Source organism: Marmota monax, unplaced genomic scaffold (assembly GCF_021218885.2).
Source record: "Marmota monax isolate L192 unplaced genomic scaffold, Marmota_monax_Labrador192_F-V1.1 WCK01_AAM20220418_F8-fsc00040, whole genome shotgun sequence".
Classification (NCBI taxonomy): Eukaryota; Metazoa; Chordata; class Mammalia; order Rodentia; family Sciuridae; genus Marmota; species Marmota monax.
The window spans coordinates 4,640,522-4,661,230 of record NW_026692782.1 but is presented as its reverse complement, the minus strand read 5'-3'; the positions used below and the strand labels follow the sequence as shown (position 1 = coordinate 4,661,230).

At 35.1% G+C, this 20,709-nt stretch overlaps 1 protein-coding gene across 2 annotated transcripts in view; it reads right to left on the bottom strand.

Moving 5' to 3' along the window:
- Spock3 (SPARC (osteonectin), cwcv and kazal like domains proteoglycan 3) overlaps positions 1 to 20,709 on the bottom strand; it is a 433,106-nt gene that overhangs the window by 128,147 nt on the left and 284,250 nt on the right. For both annotated transcript variants that reach the window (XM_058580375.1, XM_046447791.2), the window contains exon 5: positions 2,898 to 3,021. In XM_058580375.1, coding sequence (XP_058436358.1) covers positions 2,898 to 3,021 — 124 coding nt within the window. The remainder of the gene's footprint in view (positions 1 to 2,897; positions 3,022 to 20,709) is intronic.

The following is a 20,709-nucleotide window of genomic DNA, read 5'->3' as shown; positions in this document are numbered from 1 at the left end:
AACAATCATTGGCTCTTTTAAAAAGACTAAGCATTTTTCCCACAAAAGTCAATAATTTCTCTTAAGAGAAATAAAAGATGATATTACAAAAATACTTCTTATAAAAATCACAAATGTTCCAATATTTTTTCAACCTATATTTTCATAGTTCTTTATTCGTTCATTTGTCTTGTAGTGTTTGCAGTTTTTACTTTGCTGAGCCTCTAGAAAGCTAACAAGCTTGAGTTTGAACTCTGATCAAATAATATTCAAAGTGGTCATATTGTGAAAAAACAGATATTTTTTTAAAATTATGCCCTAGTCTTGTCATTTAACTGAAATAAATAAACTTGGGGGGGGTCCAAAATACAGAAACATGAATAAGAATGAAACTGATATTCCAACCTGCCTATAGTGTCTGACACCCAGGACTCAAAGTATCTGTCTTCTGGACAACTTGTACCATCTCAGGGCTACTCAGCTTCCAGATTAATAATGTCATTGGGGGGCTCAGTTGACCATCAGAGTCAGCATGGGATTTGGAGCTCACCATTACCGTGCAATAAATAAAAAGCCTCAAGAGTTGTTCAAACATAGTGAATGATGGAAAACATAAAATGATCTTTTCAAGAAGGCATGCCTCTGTGATCTTTGATTTTGATCTAGTATAAATAGCCTAGAGCAACACTTTCTCTTTAAGGGGGGGAAAAAAAACCCTGGAAGTCCTAATTTGAATTTCAATAACAACAAACTTAAAAACAGTAGCAAGAGTTTAATATAATTTCTTATGAGGCTAAGAGTTCTGTTTAATTTTATTGTTGTATGCAATTCCCCTTTCCTGGTGTCAGTGAAAACAATCAAGAGTAGAATGGGTGGTTCAAAGTGCAAAAGTGGCCAAGTTAAATTTGTATGGGCAACAATAAAGATGATGATTTGAGGTTTCTGAAGAGCCACGTATTCATTGTAATCATATTTTTAATCTTCCTATATAAATAAAGCATTTACTGAAAATGGCACATGTAAATAAATATCAAATATGGATTATGTTGAAGATCAATTTTAGGAACAACATTGATAGAAACACTTGATTTGTAAGCTAAGGCTTCACTGTGTGCCTAGTACACAGGGAGAACAATGGAGCACCCTATGGTACTGGAAATATACAGGAAAGAATTGACTTAACCACAGATGAATTTATGAGGACTGTGTTTTAAGCACTTAATAACATAGTGATCATCATTTTTGAGTTCTTTAAATACCCCAGATATTAGTGCCCTATCTGATATGCAAGTGATAAAAATTTGCTCCCAAACTGTAGGCTCTCTATACATATCACTGACATTGTTTCTTTAGCTGAGAAGAAGCTTTTTAGTTTGAATCTATCCCATTTATTAATTCTTGATTTTAATTCTTGCACTATAGGAGTCTTGTTAAGGAAGTAGGAGCCTAATCTGATATGATGGAGATTTGGGCCTACTTTTTCTTCTAGTAGATGCAGGGTCTCTGGTTTAATTCCTAGGTCCTTGATCCACTTTGAGTTGAGTTTTGTGCATGGTGAGAGATAGGGGTTTAATTTCATTTTGTTGCATATGGATTTCCAGTTTTCCCACCACTATTTGTTGAAGAGGCTATCTTTTCACCAGTGTATATTTTTGGTGCCTCTGTCTAATGAAAGACAACTGTAATTATATGGGCTTGTCTCTGTGTCCTCTATTCTGTACCATTGGTCTACCAGTCTATTTTACAGCTAATACCATGCTGTTTTTGTTACTATTCCTCCGTAGAATAGTTTAAGGTCTGGTATAGTGATGCCACTTGCTTCATTCTTCTTGCTAAGAATTACTTTAGCTATTCTGGGTCTGGTTTTCCGGATGAATTTCATGACTGCTTTTTCTCTTTCTATGAGGAATGTCATTGGAATTTTGAACTAAATCTGTATAATGCAATTTAATTGCAATTTAATGCAACTTAATTACATTAAATCTGTATAATGCTTTTGGTAGTATGGTTATCTTGATAATATTAATTCTCCCTATCCAAGAACAAGGGACTTGCCTAGCACTGAGTTTGATCCCTAGCACCACATAAAACTAAATAAACAAAATAAAGGTTAAAAAAAAATAGGGATCATCAAACAAGTCCTCCAACATAGTCTCAGACCTATGGAAATCTTCTATGATGGCAACTCGGTATAAATGCAAAATCAAGTAATAAGAAGAAGGACCATCTGTCAGGACTATCCTAAAAGCAGTTTTAAACAGATACGATTAGCACTTTCTAGGGATAATGACATCCTTGGTACAAACATATCAGCACTTTTGGAATATATACTGTATTTCTAAAGCAAAGAAATACATAGAGTTGTCTTAGCTGGATTCCAGAAAAAAAATCATTCAATATCTTCACTGATTCAATTTATTCATCCATCAATTTTCATAAAGTTAGGATTAAAATTTGCTTCCCATGTAGCTCTACCTACCAGTTTGGATATCACAACCTCTATCCTTCATTGTAACTTAATAAGTTTTTGTAATTTACTCATCATTTTATGTGGGCTTTGATAATGTGATTAGGTTCATTCTCCCTGGCACTAACAATATGAATTTTGCAAACACACAAAGCTGAGGTCCTGCACCACACTACATTCACCAAGATCCAAGGCATGTTGAGAAGAATCAGAAACATCCATTCCCTCTCTTAACAATAGCTCTATTTCTATGTGTACCTTAAAACTTTAGCAGACAGACACAGAGCAATACCTCTTACAACCCCAAAACACTCAGGACACATTTAAAAAATTAAGATTTTTTCCAAAAAAAGTATTTAAAATAATGTAGCATATTATGCAGTGTCCCCAGTGGAATCTAAACTCAAAATTAAACATATTAAGCCCCCTTTAAAGAACTATTTGTTTTTACCTGAGAGGAGTAGGTATGGCCATCTGAACCACAGACAGGACTGGTATAGACCATTGGACACTGCTTGCAGGTGGATGATGTGAGACCCCTCCACTGCTTATGGCCTACCCCTACTTCTTTCATACTGTTAAAAAGAAAGAAGAAAGAAAGCAACCACACTTAGTTCATTTAATTTTTACAAATGCATTTCTATTAACATGGCTTTCCTTTCTTATCTTATCAACTCTTGAAAAACAGAATCAGTAAACTGTATTCTCATTGACATTGAATTAATCTCTGCAGTGTTCTTCATTATAACTTTGTTTCACATTTCAATATTTGAATCTAATAAAACCTCTCCTTAAAAATCTTCTGCTGGTTACATGTAGACTATAGCTGTATTTCATTGAGTAGATTCTTTCCTTTTAATCTATAGCTGTGAAATGTATTTTCAATAACCCCAGAAGCAGAAGCAACACTTTTTCAGCAATACAGGACTCATGCATATGGCACTTTCTTTAAAGCTGCCCTTTGTATTCCCTTAGGAATATTGTGAAAAAAATAAACATCTAATTTACTGGGTGCTTGAAAATAAGAGCGGCTTACTTTTAGAGAAAATAGTAATAAAGTACTACAATTTTCCAGCACCTATCCGTATTTAGAGAACAAAATTAGTAGGTTTAGTGATAACAAATCCCCTTTTATTGTGTAGAATTTCTCAAAATGGATCCATTAGGCTTTGATCTAAAATAACTTGGGTAAAACCATCCTCTCCTGCTAGTATTTGTGTCTTTACTTGAATTCATCTGTGTTATTCCTCTGCTATTTGTGTGAATAATTTACACAAAAATAGAGAGGGCTTAAAACCAAGAAGAAATGGGATAGAGACTCTGTATCAAAACATTGACTTTATTAAGATTTAATTAGCACTCCCTCATTAATAAATACCTATGGAGAGAGTATAATTTGATGAGAATAAGACTCTTTTTCAGATTTTTCTTATTTTTTTTCCAGAAGTCAAATCTACAAAAAGTGTTCCCAAAGATGTTCTCAAAATACTATTTCAGAAGCATGGGGGGTGAGGTGTTTCATTTAGGGAAAAATGTTTATAAGTTTAAAATTTGTTAAAATTTAAATGGGCATTAAGACAACTGAAGCTCTTCCCCCCACTTCCAAAAAAACTTTTCATTGAGTCTACCAGAGTTCCAAGTATATTCCTTCATTTAAACATTGTAAATAATTCTTAAATAAATCATATTACAACCTTTCACAGCTTCAGAATTCATTTCATAGTAAAAACAATGGGAAAAAAATAGCCAGACTCTCATTCCTGATTAAATAATTGGCATAAAATCCTAATGGGAATTAAAATAATTACTGGAAAAACTGGGCTATTCTATGCCCTTTAAGATTCAAATTCCAGAACTTCAGCAAGGGGGGATGGAAAAATTAAACATTCTACGGGCATTGTTTTCATTTTGTGTAATCAAAATAAGGTAGAATATTAGGCAAAATTATTTTCTCTCCAGATACATTAGGGAAAGTATTTATTTTTTTGGTACCAGGAATTGAACTCAGGGGCACTCGACCACAGAGCCACACCCCAGCTCTATTTTGTATTTTTTTTTTTTTTTTTTTTTTTTTAAATTTTTTAATATTTATTTTTCAAGTATCGGCGGACACAACATCTTTGTTTGTATGTGGTGCATGAGGATCGAACCCGGGCAGCACGCATGCCAGGCAAGCGCGCTACCACTTGAGCCACATCCCCAGCCCCTCTATTTTGTATTTTTAAATACAAATAGTCTTATGAGTTACTTAGCACCTCACTTTTGCTGAGGCTGGCTTTGAACTCATAATCCTCCTGCCTCAGCCTCCCTAATTGCTGGAATTACAGGCGTGTGCCACTGCGCCTGGCCCAAGTTTGGGTTTCTCATCAATGAAAAACATTTTATTAGAATCAAATACAACCATAATAATAAATCAGATGCATATAGAATTGTTTATGTATCCTTTTGAATTTGCCTTTTTGTCCCCTTTCTTAATGTATCAACCTTAAAAATCCTCATGAAGTACAGAAACTAAAAAATTGTTATAATAATGACCTTCTTCTATAAATATATGTTTGGATGACTTACTAGAAAATCTTTATAATTTATTTCAAAGAATAAATATATCCAGAAATAATTTTTTAATTGCAAGATTTACTAGAAATATTTAACATTGAACAGATCTTAAACAGTGAAATTATAATGTACTTGTCAAGTAAGTTATGAGGTAAAACAAGCTTGTTTATTCTTGATCTGTTTGAGGTCACCCTTGTTGAAAAGAGATAAACTTTTTCAGATTCTTAAAGTAGATCACTAAAAATGATGAGGTTTTTGTGTAGTTTTGCTCCTGATGAGGATTTTCTCAAGTGAAATATAATCATCAAGATCAGAGTATGCATATATTTACATTTCAGTTGAATGTTATGGCAAACTATAACACTGCCTAAACAGAATATGTAGTTGTGCTTATTTTAAAATAAATAGAACATTATATGACATTAATAAGAATTTGTGTTTAATGAATATAATTCATACTATATAAAGAAGAGTAAATCATGCAGTTTTTATTATGGTTAATCAATCCTAAAATGCTTAATATTTTGTCATCCAAGGATGATTTTGATAGAGCAAATTTCCACTTTAGCACAATAGTTTAGAAAACTAGGACCTAAATTTGAAATCTGAAGTTCTAAATTTTATAGTTTTTATGTGTTCTTAAATCATCTCAAGACTGGTACATCACACATGAAAAAATTAATTACATTCCCTTTTCAATGAATCAGATTACATTTCAGTACAATAAAGAGCAGTATAAAAATGCTTTTTTTTCCAAATTTTTTAAAATTAAAGGCATTTTAAAAATGTTTTTAATTCAAAGTTGAAATTAGTGGAGAAAAACAAACAGATTTCTAAGAAATTCTACTTAAATAAAAAACACTTTTACAAATGTACCATTTAACAATGTACTGGTAAAATCAGTATACATACAAAAATAAGATGTATCTTCATTATTTCAAAGAACAAAATACCGATAATTGATGAAACAAGGCTTTTATAAGTGAAAAAAACTTATAATGTATCACTGTTAGAAAAAAAAAAAACTAACAATATAATGCAGCAGACACTTGGGCAAATAAAATGTTTCATTAAAAAGGTTTTAAGAGGGGCTAGGGCTGTGGCTCAGTGGTAGAGTGCCACATAAAAATAAATAAATAAGTAAATAATAAACAAACAAATGAATATATTGTATCCATCTATAACTAAAAACATATTAAAACAAACAAAAAAAATTCCCATTTCTCCTGATGGGCAGAATCATAGCCTCTGGGACAGCAGTTCCCTGTGTTTCTCCTTCACTAGCAAAGCAATGAAACGTCTTAGAAAAAGGCGGGGGCGTGGGGGAGTTAAGGGGTTCTGAATAACTGATAATTTCTAATGACAGAGGTCAGAAAGCCTTAGCTAAAGGCTTAGCCATAGATAGATATGCAGGTTGCCGACATTGTAGACACTTGTGATCTCACTACTGTGAAGTACTTCACTTGTCCAATTATATGTATCTCTGTTCATCATAGAATAAATTTTTGCATTTCAAGATTCCTTTTATCAGAAAAGTATCTTGTGACTCAGAATTTGTTTGGTTTGGCATCAGGTGTGCTTCTCAGAATAAACATTATTTATTATTTTATTAATGGAAATATTCTGTTCTCAGGAAGATCAATTTTTGTAGAAAAGGGTCATAGTTAAAAATTTCTGATATAATATCTCTGTATTTATTTTATGTAATATATAAACACATGTAATTGTATGAAAGTGAAGTTTATCTTTTGTTGTCGGTTTTTAATTGTATTTCAAAGTTCCTATTTTAGGGACAGCAATGTGTTTCTAAGACAGAGATGATGTCAGGCCAAGACAGGCAAAGGAACATGCTTAGGATAAGGTAAGTTGATGCAAGCTATCAGAATGGTTGCCTGGCAACTGGGAACAGAGAAATGACAGGTGAAAAAACTAGATCTAGCAAGAACATTTCTGCACATATTCATCTAAATATCTCAGATATAAAAAATACCTCTTAACCATTGTATATAAGTCTAATTTTTTAAAATACCAAGGGTCACTTTCTATTAATTATTTTGAATTATTATCTGATAGGGTAATGGGTAATATAATTTGTTTCCATTCATAACATACAAAATTCAAGACGACTGAAAAATTCTCAATGTATTTCGGAAAAACTCTTCCAAGAGCAACTGTGAAACATATACCTTCCAAAGAACTATTAATAAAGGAGACTTTGCTTTACAATTCAAGCTAAAAATCTACTGAGTTTCTAACTGCATTGTAGATATGCCCATATTTCCCTTAAGAATCAAAAAGAAAAAAATGTAATTAGAACCCAGGGAAATGAAACACTAAGTAAAAATACATGATAAACAAAGTCAGGGTATATTTTCCTCAAAATTTCCTTTTTAAATTTCATCATGCAGAGAACTAAGTTATTTTCCTACCAATATAACTGTCATTTTATTTCTAATTGCTGAAAATTTAAAATGACAAACAGAAATTTAATCCACTGTTGTCGTTTTTCTACACATCTCCTTTCCAGGGAGTGGAGTCATATTATCTGCTTATTAACTGAAGCATCATCTTGTATTTCTTATTCATTTTTTACTCTAGTCTGTTCTATCCTCTAGTATAGATCTCCCACATCAATCTCATATGAAAAACAACAATTTCTAATTTCTCTAATAAGTACAATGTTAATCACCGCTACACCTGTTTGCTCAATTAAGGTCTACTTAGTTTCTGTTCAGTTAATCGTGTTGTGCATTTTAACAACATAATTTTAAAGAAGCATCCATATTTTGGAGTTTCTATCAATTGTGCAAACAGGATAAATGATGTTACCAAAATGATTAAAAGGAAAAAAGAAAAAAACAACCTCATCCCAAGTTGATTTGTTTCACATAGAACCGTGCCATTAATCAGTCATGACAATTCAGTAACTTGTCATGGGTGTAAATTTCTTCAGTGGAAATTTTAGGTTTCATCATTATGAATCATTAAATCTTGAGCAACCCATGAATCTTTAACAAAATTATTTTCAAGAAGACACTCAACAAATTCAGGAGCACAAATGGTGCATATTGTCCATATGTTGATTTCAGAATTTGACGTAGTGTTACCAAGTAGAATGAATGTATCATTATGGCATAAAGGATGAGGCTGCCTGGAACAAGAAATTTCTAGGAATGCAAAAGTTGCAAAGCTTGGCCATTTATAGGTAGCAAATGACAGACATGGAGGGAATTCTGTCATATGATAACTAAAGAAAGTGAGAAGATGAAAACATGGTCATGTTTAAGAAGGCATGATTTCTGTGAAAGTATACCTAAAATAATTGGTGATCCTTAACACTTAGGTTACAATTTCAAGAAACCATGCCAATAAATCATGATAAATAATATAGTATGTTTATATACTATAAATACATATATAAATATACATATGAATAGATATTATCCTAAAACTTTCAATTGCTGAATCTGACTTCATGTACTAGAAATTCTTAGTTTTCCAGGCCTTAAAAATGCAAAAAGAATAAAATAACAAATTATGCATTATGTATTTAACTTAAAAGAAAAACAATAGCATATAAATCATAATTTCTTAGATATATTTCCTCCTTTCTATGTATGGCAATATTAACTTAATTCTGTAGGGAGTATTATGAGCTATTTGGATATAAAACAACAAATACTATATAATAAGTTGACATAGTATATCTATAATATGAATAAAAACCTTTCTTGCTTTATATATTCTATGAAGAATAAAGATCCACTTAAAAAGCCCATATCTAGACATATTTTAAAACATAGTGGTAGAAATAATTGTTAAAAGGTACCTTCTGAAACCTTTCCTAACATAAATTGAATACATCCTAATAACTGGTTGTAATGATATATTTTAAACATCAACTATGCTTACCAGACTAGCTAACAGGATCTAGCAATATTATCAAGGAGCGAAAATAAGTGGTGATTTAGAGTACCTGCTTCACAAAGGTAATAAGATATTAAACATTAGTGTTTATAGTTTAAAGAGTAGTAGACAATTTATAATGAGTATCTCTTTCTTTGAACATATCATTAAAAATGTTCGCACAGTTATATTGTTACTAAGGAACAATACAGTTGAAATTACATTTATATCATGTTTTGTTGTTTCTGTATGTAGATCTTAATATGACAAGCCCTTTAGTGAGGGAAATTTTCTATCAAAGAAGATTTCACTGATCTTATCTGAAAGTTATGTTATCATCAAGAGATTTGAATTATGAAAAGGTGATAATGATATTTAAATACATACTCTGTTAAATAAATAATTTTTTTAAATGGTAAGGATATTCATAATTTGTGAGAACATCAATAATTTCAAAATTTCAAAATAGACAACTACAAATGACATGAATGTATTGCTATATCTCTTCAATCTGACACTCAGTGGATCGAAGGAGTAATGCAGGTTTGAAATATATAAAATGGAAGGTAGAGGGAACTGTGACCACGCACAGAGAGGGCCCAGCGGCCTGCTGAGGGGCAGAGCCGCACCCCACCCCCCGCGCCTGCCAGGTAGGTGGAACTGTGACCACGGACAGAAAAGGCCCAGTGGCCCGCGGCGGGACAGAGCTTCCAATCACTCCTGCAAGGTAGGCAGGCCTGCGACCCACCGGCAGAAGAGGAGCAGCGGCCTGCTGAGAGGCAGAGCCGCCCCCTCCCCCTGCACCGGCAAGGTAGAGGGAACTGTGACCACGCACAGACAGGGCCCAGCGGCCTGCTGAGGGGCAGAGCCACCCCCCACCCCCCCGCGCCTGCCAGGTGACCACCGAGAGAAAAGGCCCGCGGTGGGACAGAGTTTCCAATCACTCCTGCAAGGTAGGCGGGCCTGCGACCCACCGGCAGAAGAGGAGCAGCGACCTGCTGAGAGGCAGAGCTGCCCCCTCCCCCTGCACCGGCAAGGTAGAGGGAACTGTGACCACGCACAGAGCAGGCCCAGCGGCCTGCTGAGGGGCAGAGCCGCCCCCCACCCCCCGCACCTGCCAGGTAGGGGAACTGTGACCACAGACAGAAAAGGCCCAGTGGCCCGCGGCGGGACAGAGCTTCCAATCACTCCTGCAAGGTAGGCGGGCCTGCGACCCACCATCAGAAGAGGAGCAGCGACCTGCTGAGAGGTAGAGCCGCCCCCTCCCCCTGCACCGGCAAGGTAGAGGGAACTGTGACCCCGCACAGAGCAGGCCCAGCGACCTGCTGAGGGGCAGAGCCGCCCCCCACCCCCCCCGCCTCCCAGGTAGGTGGAACGGTGACCACCGACAGAAAAGGCCCAGTGGCCCGCAGCGGGACAGAGCTTCCAATCACTCCTGCAAGGTAGGCGGGCCTGCGACCCACCGGCAGAAGAGGAGCAGCGGTCTGCTGAGAGGCAGAGCCGCCCCCTCCCCCTGCGCCGGCAAGGTAGAGGGAACTGTGACCACCATCAGAACAGGCCAGACCTGCAACCGAGAGACAGAACAGGCCCAGTGGCCTGAGGAAGGGTAGAGCCGCCCCCACCCCCCGCGCCTGCAAGGTAGGCGGACCTGCGACCCACTGGCAGTACAGCCCCAGAGGCCTGCAGAGGGGCAGTGCCACTGCCTGCGCCTGCAAAGTAGACAGAACTGTGACCACCGACAGAACAAGCCTAGCGGCCCGCAGAGGGACAGAGCCGCCGTCCGCGCCTGCGAGGGAGACTTTGCAACTATACAAGACCAATATAAATATATAGGGGGAAAATTCAATAGCACAACAGTTTCACCAAGTAGAAAGGAACGCGAACAGTATGAAGAGACAAGGAAAGAAAGGACCACAAGCATTGCAGGTCAACTCAACGTTAGAAGAGGTAATAGCTGTAGCAGATGGAATGTCAGATAAAGAATTCAGGATATACATGCTTCAGATGATCTGGAGTCTCAAGGAAGACATCAGACAGCAAAATCAGACAATGAAAGATCACTTCAACAATGAATTACATAAACAAATCCAAGAAGCAAAAGATCAACTATACAGGGAAATAGAGGTTATAAAAAACAAACAAACAGAAATCCTAGAAATGCAGGAAGCAATAAGCCAACTTAAAAACTCAATTGAGAATACTACCACCAGAGTAGAACACTTAGAAGACAGAACATCAGACAATGAAGATAAAGTATTTCAACTCGAAAAGAACATAGACAGCTCAGCAAGACTGTTAAGAAACCATGAGCAGAACATCCAAGAAATATGGGATAACATCAAGAGACCAAATTTAAGAGTCATTGGGATACAGGAAGGGACAGAGTTTCAAACCAAAGGAATGAGCAATCTATTCAATGAAATAATACGAGAAAACTTCCCAGACTTGAAGAATGAGACAGAACCCCAAATCCTAGAAGCCTACAGGACGCCAAATGTGCAAAATCATAAGAGACCCACACCTAGACACATTATAATGAAGATGCCCAACATACAGAATAAGGAAAGAATTTTAAAAGCTACAAGAGAAAGGAAGCAGATCACATTTAGGGGTAAGCCAATCAGGATAACAGCTGATCTTTCAACACAGACTCTGAAAGATAGAAGATCCTGGAATAACATATTTCAAACACTGAAAGAAAATGGGTTCCAACCAAGAATTGTGTTTCCAGCGAAATTAAGCTTCAGGATGGAAGATGAAATTAAAACCTTCCACGATAAACAAAAGTTAAAAGAATTTGCAGCTAGAAAACCATCTCTTCAAAACATCCTTGGCAAAACATTACAGGAAGAGGAAATGGAAAATAACAATGTAAACCAACAGTGGGAGGTAGGACACTAAAGGGGGGAAAATAATCAAAGAGGAAAACAAACCTTGTTTAGTAACATAAATAAACAAATATGGCTAGAAGAACAACCCATATCTCAATAATAACCCTAAATGTTAATGGCTTAAACTCACCAATTAAGAGACACAGGCTAGTAGAATGGATCACAAAACAAGACCCAACAATATGCTGTCTACAGGAGACGCATTTGATAGGAAAAGACATACATAGGCTGAAGGTGAAAGGTTGGGAAAAATCATATCACTCATATGGACTTCGGAAACAAGCAGGAGTATCCATACTCATATCAAATAAAATAGATTTCAAGCCAAAGTTAATCAAAAGGGATAAAGAGGGATACTACATACTGCTCAAGGGAACCATACACCAACAAGACATAACAATCATAAATATATATGCCCCAAACAATGGTGCAGCTATGTTCATCAAACAAACTCTTCTCAAGTTCAAGAGTCTAATAGACCACCATACAATAATCATGGGAGACTTCAACACACCTCTATCACCACTGGACAGATCTTCCAAACAAAAGTTGAATAAGGAAACTATAGAACTCAATAACACAATTAATAACCTAGACTTAACTGACATATATAGAATATACCACCCAACATCAAGCAGTTACACTTTTTTCTCAGCAGCACATGGATCCTTCTCAAAAATAGATCATATATTATGTCACAGGGAAACTCTTAGACAATATAAAGGAGTAGAGATAATACCATGCATCCTATCTGATCATAATGGAATGGAACTGAAAATCAACCATAAAAGAAGGAAGGGAAAAGAATACATCACCTGGAGAATGAACAATAGGTTACTGAATTATCAATGGGTTATAGAAGACATCAAGGAAGAAATTAAAAAATTCTTAGAGATTAATGAAAACACAGACACAACATATCGGAATCTATGGGACACATTGAAAGCAGTTCTAAGAGGAAAATTCATTGCTTGGAGTTCATTCCTTAAAAAAAGAAAAAACCAACAAATAAATGATCTCATACTTCATCTCAAAATCCTTGAAAAAGAAGAGCAAAACAACAGCAAAAGAAGTAGAAGGCAAGAAATAATTAAAATCAGAGCTGAAATTAATGAAATCGAAACAAAAGAAACAATTGAAAAAATTGACAAAACTAAAAGTTGGTTCTTTGAAAAAATAAACAAAATCGACAGACCCTTAGCCATGCTAGCAAAGAGAAGAAGAGAGAGAACTCAAATTACAAACATACGGGATGAAAGAGGCAATATCACAACAGACACTTCAGAAATACAGATGATAATCAAAAATTATTTTGAATCCTTATACTCCAATAAATTAGAAGATAGTGAAGGCATAGATAAATTTCTTAAGTCATATGATCTGCCCAGATTGAGTCAGGAGGATATAGACAACCTAAACAGACCAATATCAATTGAGGAAATAGAAGAAACCATCAAAAGACTATCAACTAAGAAAAGCCCAGGACCGGATGGGTATACAGCAGAGTTTTACAAAACCTTTAAAGAGGAACTAATACCAATACTTTTCAAGCTACTTCGGGAAATAGAAAAAGAGGGAGAACTTCCAAATTCATTCTACGAGGCCAACATCACCCTGATACCGAAACCAGACAAAGACACTTCAAAGAAAGAAAACTACAGACCAATATCTCTAATGAACCTAGATGCAAAAATCCTCAATAAAATTCTGGCCACTCGGATACAAAAACTTATCAAAAAAATTGTGCACCATGATCAAGTAGGATTCATCCCTGGGATGCAAGGCTGGTTCAATATACGGAAATCAATAAATGTTATTCACCACATCAATAGACTTAAAAATAAGAATCATATGATCATCTCGATAGATGCGGAAAAAGCATTTGACAAAGTACAGCATCCTGTTTGTTCAAAACTCTAGAAAAACTAGGGATAACAGGAACATACCTCAATATTGTAAAAGCAATCTATGCTAAGCCTCAGGCTAGCATCATTCTGAATGGAGAAAAATTGAAGGCATTCCCTCTAAAATCTGGAACAAGACAGGGATGCCCTCTCTCTCCACTTCTGTTCAACATAGTTCTCGAAACACTGGCCAGAGCAATTAGACAGACGAAAGAAATTAAAGGCATCAAAATAGGAAAAGAAGAACTTAAATTATCACTATTTGCAGATGACATGATTCTATACCTAGCAGACCCAAAAGGCTCTACAAAGAAACTATTAGAGCTAATAAATGAGTTCAGCAAAGTGGCAGGATATAAAATCAACACGCATAAATCAAAGGCATTCCTGTATATTAGCGACAAATCCTCTGAAATGGAAATTCGGACAACCACTCCATTCACAATATCTTCAAAAAAATAAAATACTTGGGAATCAACCTAACAAAAGAGGTGAAAGACTTATACAATGAAAACTACAGAACCCTAAAGAGAGAAATAGAAGAAGATCTTAGAAGATGGAAAAATATACCCTGTTCATGGATAGGCAGAACTAACATCATCAAAATGGCGATATTACCAAAAGTTCTCTATAGGTTTAATGCAATGCCAATCAAAATCCCAACGGCATTTCTTGTAGAAATAGAGAAAGCAATCATGAAATTCATATGGAAAAACAAAAGACCCAGAATAGCAAAAACAATGCTAAGCAGGAAGTGTGAATCAGGCGGTATAGCAATACCAGACTTCAAACTATACTACAGAGCAATAGTAACAAAAACAGCATGGTACTGGTACCAAAACAGGCGGGTGGACCAATGGTACAGAATAGAGGACACAGAAACCAATCCACAAAACTACAACTACCTTATATTTGATAAAGGGGCTAAAAGCATGCAATGGAGGATGGATAGCATCTTCAACAAATGGTGCTGGGAAAACTGGAAATCCATATGCAACAAAATGAAACTGAATCCCTTTCTCTCGCCATGCACAAAAGTGAATTCAAAATGGATCAAGGAGCTTGATATCAAATCAGAGACACGCCGTATGATAGAAGAAAAAGTTGGCTACGATCTACATACTGTGGGGTCGGGCTCCAAATTCCTCAATAGGACACCCATAGCACAAAAGTTAATAACTAGAATCAACAAATGGGACTTACTCAAACTAAAAAGTTTTTTCTCAGCAAAAGATACAATAAGAGAGGTAAATAGAGAGCCTACATCCTGGGAACAAATCTTTACTCCTCACACTTCAGATAGAGCCCTAATATCCAGAGTATACAAAGAACTCAAAAAATTAGACAATAAGAGAACAAACAACCCAATCAACAAATGGGCCAAGACCTGAACAGACACTTCTCAGAGGAGGACATACAATCAATCAACAAGTACATGAAAAAATGCTCACCATCTCTAGCAGTCAGAGAAATGCAAATCAAAACCACCCTAAGATACCATCTCACTCCAGTTAGATTGGCAGCCATTATGAAGTCAAACAACAACAAGTGCTGGCGAGGATGTGGGGAAAAGGGTACACTTGTACATTGCTGGTGGGACTGCAAATTGGTGCAGCCAATTTGGAAAGCAGTATGGAGATTTCTTGGAAAGCTGGGAATGGAGCCACCATTTGACCCAGCTATTCCCCTTCTCGGTCTATTCCCTAAAGTCCTAAAAAGAGCATGCTACAGGGACACTGCTACATCGATGTTCATAGCAGCACAATTCACAATAGCTAGACTGTGGAACCAACCTAGATGCCCTTCAATGGATGAATGGATAAAAAAAATGTGGCATTTATACACAATGGAGTATTACTCTGCATTAAAAAATGACAAAATCATAGAATTTACAGGGAAATAGATGGCATTAGAGCAGATTATGCTAAGTGAAGCTAGCCAATCCCTAAAAAACAAATGCCAAATGTCTTCTTTGATATAAGGAGAGTAACTAAGAACAGAGTAGGGTCGAAGAGCATGAGAAGAAGATTAACATTAAACAGGGATGAGAGGTGGGAGGGAAAGGGAGAGAGAAGGGAAAATGCATGGAAATGGAAGGAGACCCTCAGAGTTATACAAAAGTACATACAAGAGGAAGTGAGGGGAAGGGGAAAAATAATATAAGGGGGACAAAGGAATCTCAGTAGAGGGAGCAGAGAGAGAAGAGGGGAGGGGAGGGGAGGGGAGGGGAGGGGGGATAGTAGAGGATAGGAAAGGCAGCAGAATACAACAGACACTAGTATGGCAATATGTAAATCAATGGATGTGTAACTGATGTGATTCTGCAATCTGTATATGGGGTAAAAATGGGAGCTCATAACCCACTTGAATCAAATTGTGAAATATGATATATCAAAAACTATGTAATGTTTTGAACAGCCAACAATAAAAAATTTAATTTATTAAAAAAAAAAAAAGAACCAACCAAGGATAAACATCTAAATTAAAACACAAGCCATTTCTGTACCAAATTGTAACACTTAAAAACCACCAAACTTTTGATTCTAAATATCTACCCAACTGGATGCATGTGAGTAATCTACAATCAAAACAAAATTTTTGCCAGCAAATTTAATTTTTGCTATAACCATATATATGCAACGTGCATATTGGTGAAACTTGCTATTTAGAATATTGCATTGAGCAAAATTTTTATGATCTATATTCATTAAAGAGTGTGGTACAGTTTACTTATGGTGAAACTGTAGGAAAATACTGAATCAAGTTAATAATAAAAACTTCGTATTTACCAAAAGCACAGAAAATGTTTCCTTTTGCTTATGAGAGAACAAAGAATATATCATTTTCTAACCTTACTTTTACACAAGATTAATTAGACTTCTAGTTTCCAGTCCAGAGCATGAAAAACTTGGACATTATCATTCCAGTCCTGACACTAAGCAAAAATACTGAAGAAAGTGAAAATCAAACATTTTTCTCAGGTCTATCTGAGAAATTAGACCAAAAAGTAAGTGCCTACCTTCAAAATTAGTTAGATGGATGGATAGAGAAAATCAGAAATTATACTTCTGCTGGAGTGCTGTGGTTGGATATGAAGTGTCCCCTGAATAGCTCGTATATTAGAAACACGATGTCCAATGCAGTAATGTACAGAGGTAAGACAATTAGATTAAAAGAGCTATAGCCTTAGAGCATGCTACAGGGACACTGCTACATCGATGTTCATAGCAGCACAATTCACAATAGCAAGACTGTGGAACCAACCTAGATTCCCTTCAATAGACAAATGGATAAAAAAAATGTGGCATTTATACACAATGGAGTATTACTCTGCATTAAAAAATGACAAAATCATAGAATTTGCAGGGAAATGGATGGCATTAGAGCAGATTATGCTAAGTGAAGCTAGCCAATCCCTAAAAAACAAATGCCAAATGTCTTCTTTGATATAAGGAGAGTAACTAAGATCAGAGTAGGGATGAAGAGCAGGAGAAGAAGATTAACATTTAACAGGGATGAGAGGTGGGAGGGAAAGGGAGAGAGAAGGGAAATTGCATGGAAATGGAAGGAGACCCTCAGGGTTATACAGTGGAGGGGGTAGAGAGAGAGGAGGGGAGGGGAGGGGAGAGGTGGGGAGGGTGGAGGGTGGAGGATGGGAAAGGCAGCGGAGCACAACAGACACTAGTATGACAATATGTAAATCAATGGATGTGTAACTGATGTGATTCTGCAATCCGTGTATGGGGGGGAAGGTGGGAGTTCATAACCCACTTGAATCAAAGTGTGGAATATGATATGTCAAGAAATTTGTAATGTTTTGAACAACCAACAATAAAAAATTTAAAAAAATAAAAAAAAATATATAAAATGCAGATGATATCAAATGCAGATTACAGGAATCTAATACCCACTGTTGTTTCTACATATTTAATTCCAAACAATATTTTAATAAATAAAGATATGTTCAATAAAACCATGGAAATGTGTATTCCACTGCAAAGTATAATTACTGTATATGATATAAAGAATCAGTGCATTTGTGGACTAACTGTATCCATAATTCTCTTTCCAGAAAATTATGTGGCAACATATTGGAAATTCATATCCTATGTATGAAAAACTAATTGCCAGAATAATAGCTATACACAATTCAAATCCTTGGAATACATGTTAAAAAGTTACGTTTTGAATCTACCAATTATGCCATGTCTATGTATGAACATAATACAGTGAGACCCACTTGTGTGTGTGTGTGTGTGTGTTTGTCTGAGTATATATATATATATATATATATATATATATATATATATATATATATATATATCAATCATTGCATATAATAATAATATAAGGCAGATAAGCAGAGTAGAGCACAGGGATCAGGTGGAGGGAAAAGAGAAGGTACTGGGGAAGGAAATTATGTTATTTCCACATACTAATATGGCACAATGAATCGCACTATTATGTACAATTATAATATAGCAAGAGCAACAATTACAAAAAGGAATTAGAGTCAAATTTTAAATAAAAACAAAAACTGGAAAGAACCCATTATGTGAGTTTCCACCACACTATCCACTGGAAATAAGGAAAGTAAAATCATAAAGTATGTTACTTAGATATTTAAAAGTGGGGAGGGGGCATGGATCTGGGGTTGTGGCTCAGTGGCAGAATGCTTGCCTAGCATGTGTGAGGTCCTGGGTTCGATCCTCAGCACCACATAAAAGTAAATAAACAAAATAAATGTATGGGGCTGGGGATATGGCTCAAGTGGTAGCCTCTTCGCCAAGCATGCATGAGGCACTGGGTTCGATTCTCAGCACCACATAAAAATAATATAAAGATATTGTGTCCACCTAAAATTAAAAAATAAATATTTTTTAAAAAGATATTTAAAAGCCATCATATACCAATTTGGGAATAAATGTATAGCAAACACTTAAATGTTCTGTTTATTTATTTGCATAATAAAAGTCAAAGTACTTTGCCTTTTGAGAATAGAGAAATACCACAAGGAAAAATGTTTTGAAATCAAACATTTTTGCAAATGTGTTGAATTACAGAGAAAAGAAGAAAAGAATGTATAACTACATCTTTTGTCAAAAGATATTTCATGTTTGCCCTTTAATGTTTGAACCTAAAGACCTGAATTGAATCAAACATTTCTGGTAAATTGGTTGTTACTGAAGTTTGTTTGCTGATTGATAAGGATTTTCTCTGTGAGAAGGGAAGAAATAGCTAGACATCTTCAATAAGAGGAATATTTTATGTCCATGTACAATGGAATCCTTTGAAAAAATGGTTTGTAGAGATACTTATCCATGTTAAGTTTATGAAAGGCAATGTGGTATTCAAGTGTCATAGTGCATTTTCTTAAGTTGGATGGACAATTCCCAAAGGTTTGCTTTTTAATTGTACTTCAAGACATGCAATTATATTTTTCTTCTATGTGATTTTATGCATCAGTAGTTTACAATAAAAATTAAATTTAAAGAGAAAGTTACTCTGAGTTTCAAGACAATAAAATATTCTAAAGCAATACTGTAGAAACTGATCCACAAATTTATAGTTAGATTTTCATATATATTTATATATCCTAAAATGTGACAGACACATATATAGTAATAATATCTATAAATTTAGCAATTCTATATTATGTTATTCTTTAAATCATAAGCTTAGGAAGGGGGAAGTTTAGGGAAATGAATGACTTTCCTTAAGCTTTTGGGGCTTATAATTCGCAGATTTGGATTTCAAGTGACACTGTTTTCATTTCACCATTCATGTTTCTTGTCATGAATGTCCACATAAGAATTTAAATGTTTAGGAAAACCACATTTCAAATATTTTATATTTTCTACATTAATATTATAAGTAAAAAATAACAAAATTATTTTCCCAATTTTTACTTTAACAGTTCCACCACCACTAAAAAGTATTGTCTAATAATACATCTGGCTAATTAAATGTAAAACTTACATAAAGTGAAATTGATAATATAACATCATACATTTGATTCTCACTTGGGAATCTGTAAAATGACTAATTGACTATGTATTGATTGTTTCACTTATTGAATGACAGATGTGTTTTCATTCCTGATTTGAACATGTAAGAATAGTCACTAAGTCCAACTTATTGTATTTAAAATAAGAATTAGAAACTTCCTCAGATTTTTCAGTCATGAATGTTTCCAAGGAGAGCAAGTTTTCAACCATTAATTGTGTTAACAACTTAACCTTAAGGAGCTCTCTGGCATCAACACCAATCAAACTACAAACTCATAAATGATGTTCACAAAAAAATGTGTGATTCTTAAAGACCAGAGAGATTCTATATTTGGAAAAATACATGCACATTTAAAAAATAACAGTGGCAGACACATAACTTATAAAGGAAATAATATTATACCTAAAAGAAAATAATTAACAATGGACCATTTCTCAAAAGTCATGAGAAAATATTCTGTTTGAACATTCAAAATATTTTTTTGTATTTCAAAATATGTCTTGATCAAAAATTCTTTTCATTTTTGTTCATTTATAAATAGAAGGAAATGTTTTAGCTCATCTTCAAGAAACAGGCCTCACATCTTTAACAGAAGCATTGAGCCATTAAATGCTGCATTTTATTTAAGAACACAGTTATTAAAGGCCAACCAAAGTTCAGGGAAGAAAAACATAGCTTTTCCTTCATGTACTCTCTTCACGGAAGACATAATTCTTAACTCATTTCTTGCTTTATTGGGAAAAGAAGTTTACAAAAATAAAAAGGAGAGGGGAACAACCATGTTTTGCTTGTGTGTGATTTATAGGCTTAAGAGTATAAAACCTTCACGATGAATTAGCTCTGATAGTATAGTATATATTTCAAGTTAGCAACTGATTATTAAAATTAAACAAAAAGCCTATTTTTTTTACTCTATGGTATTTTTCTCTCTACTAGATTTTATTTGTTTCCCATCCTGAAAAATTTATACTTTCAAGCATATGTTGAATCTCCAGTG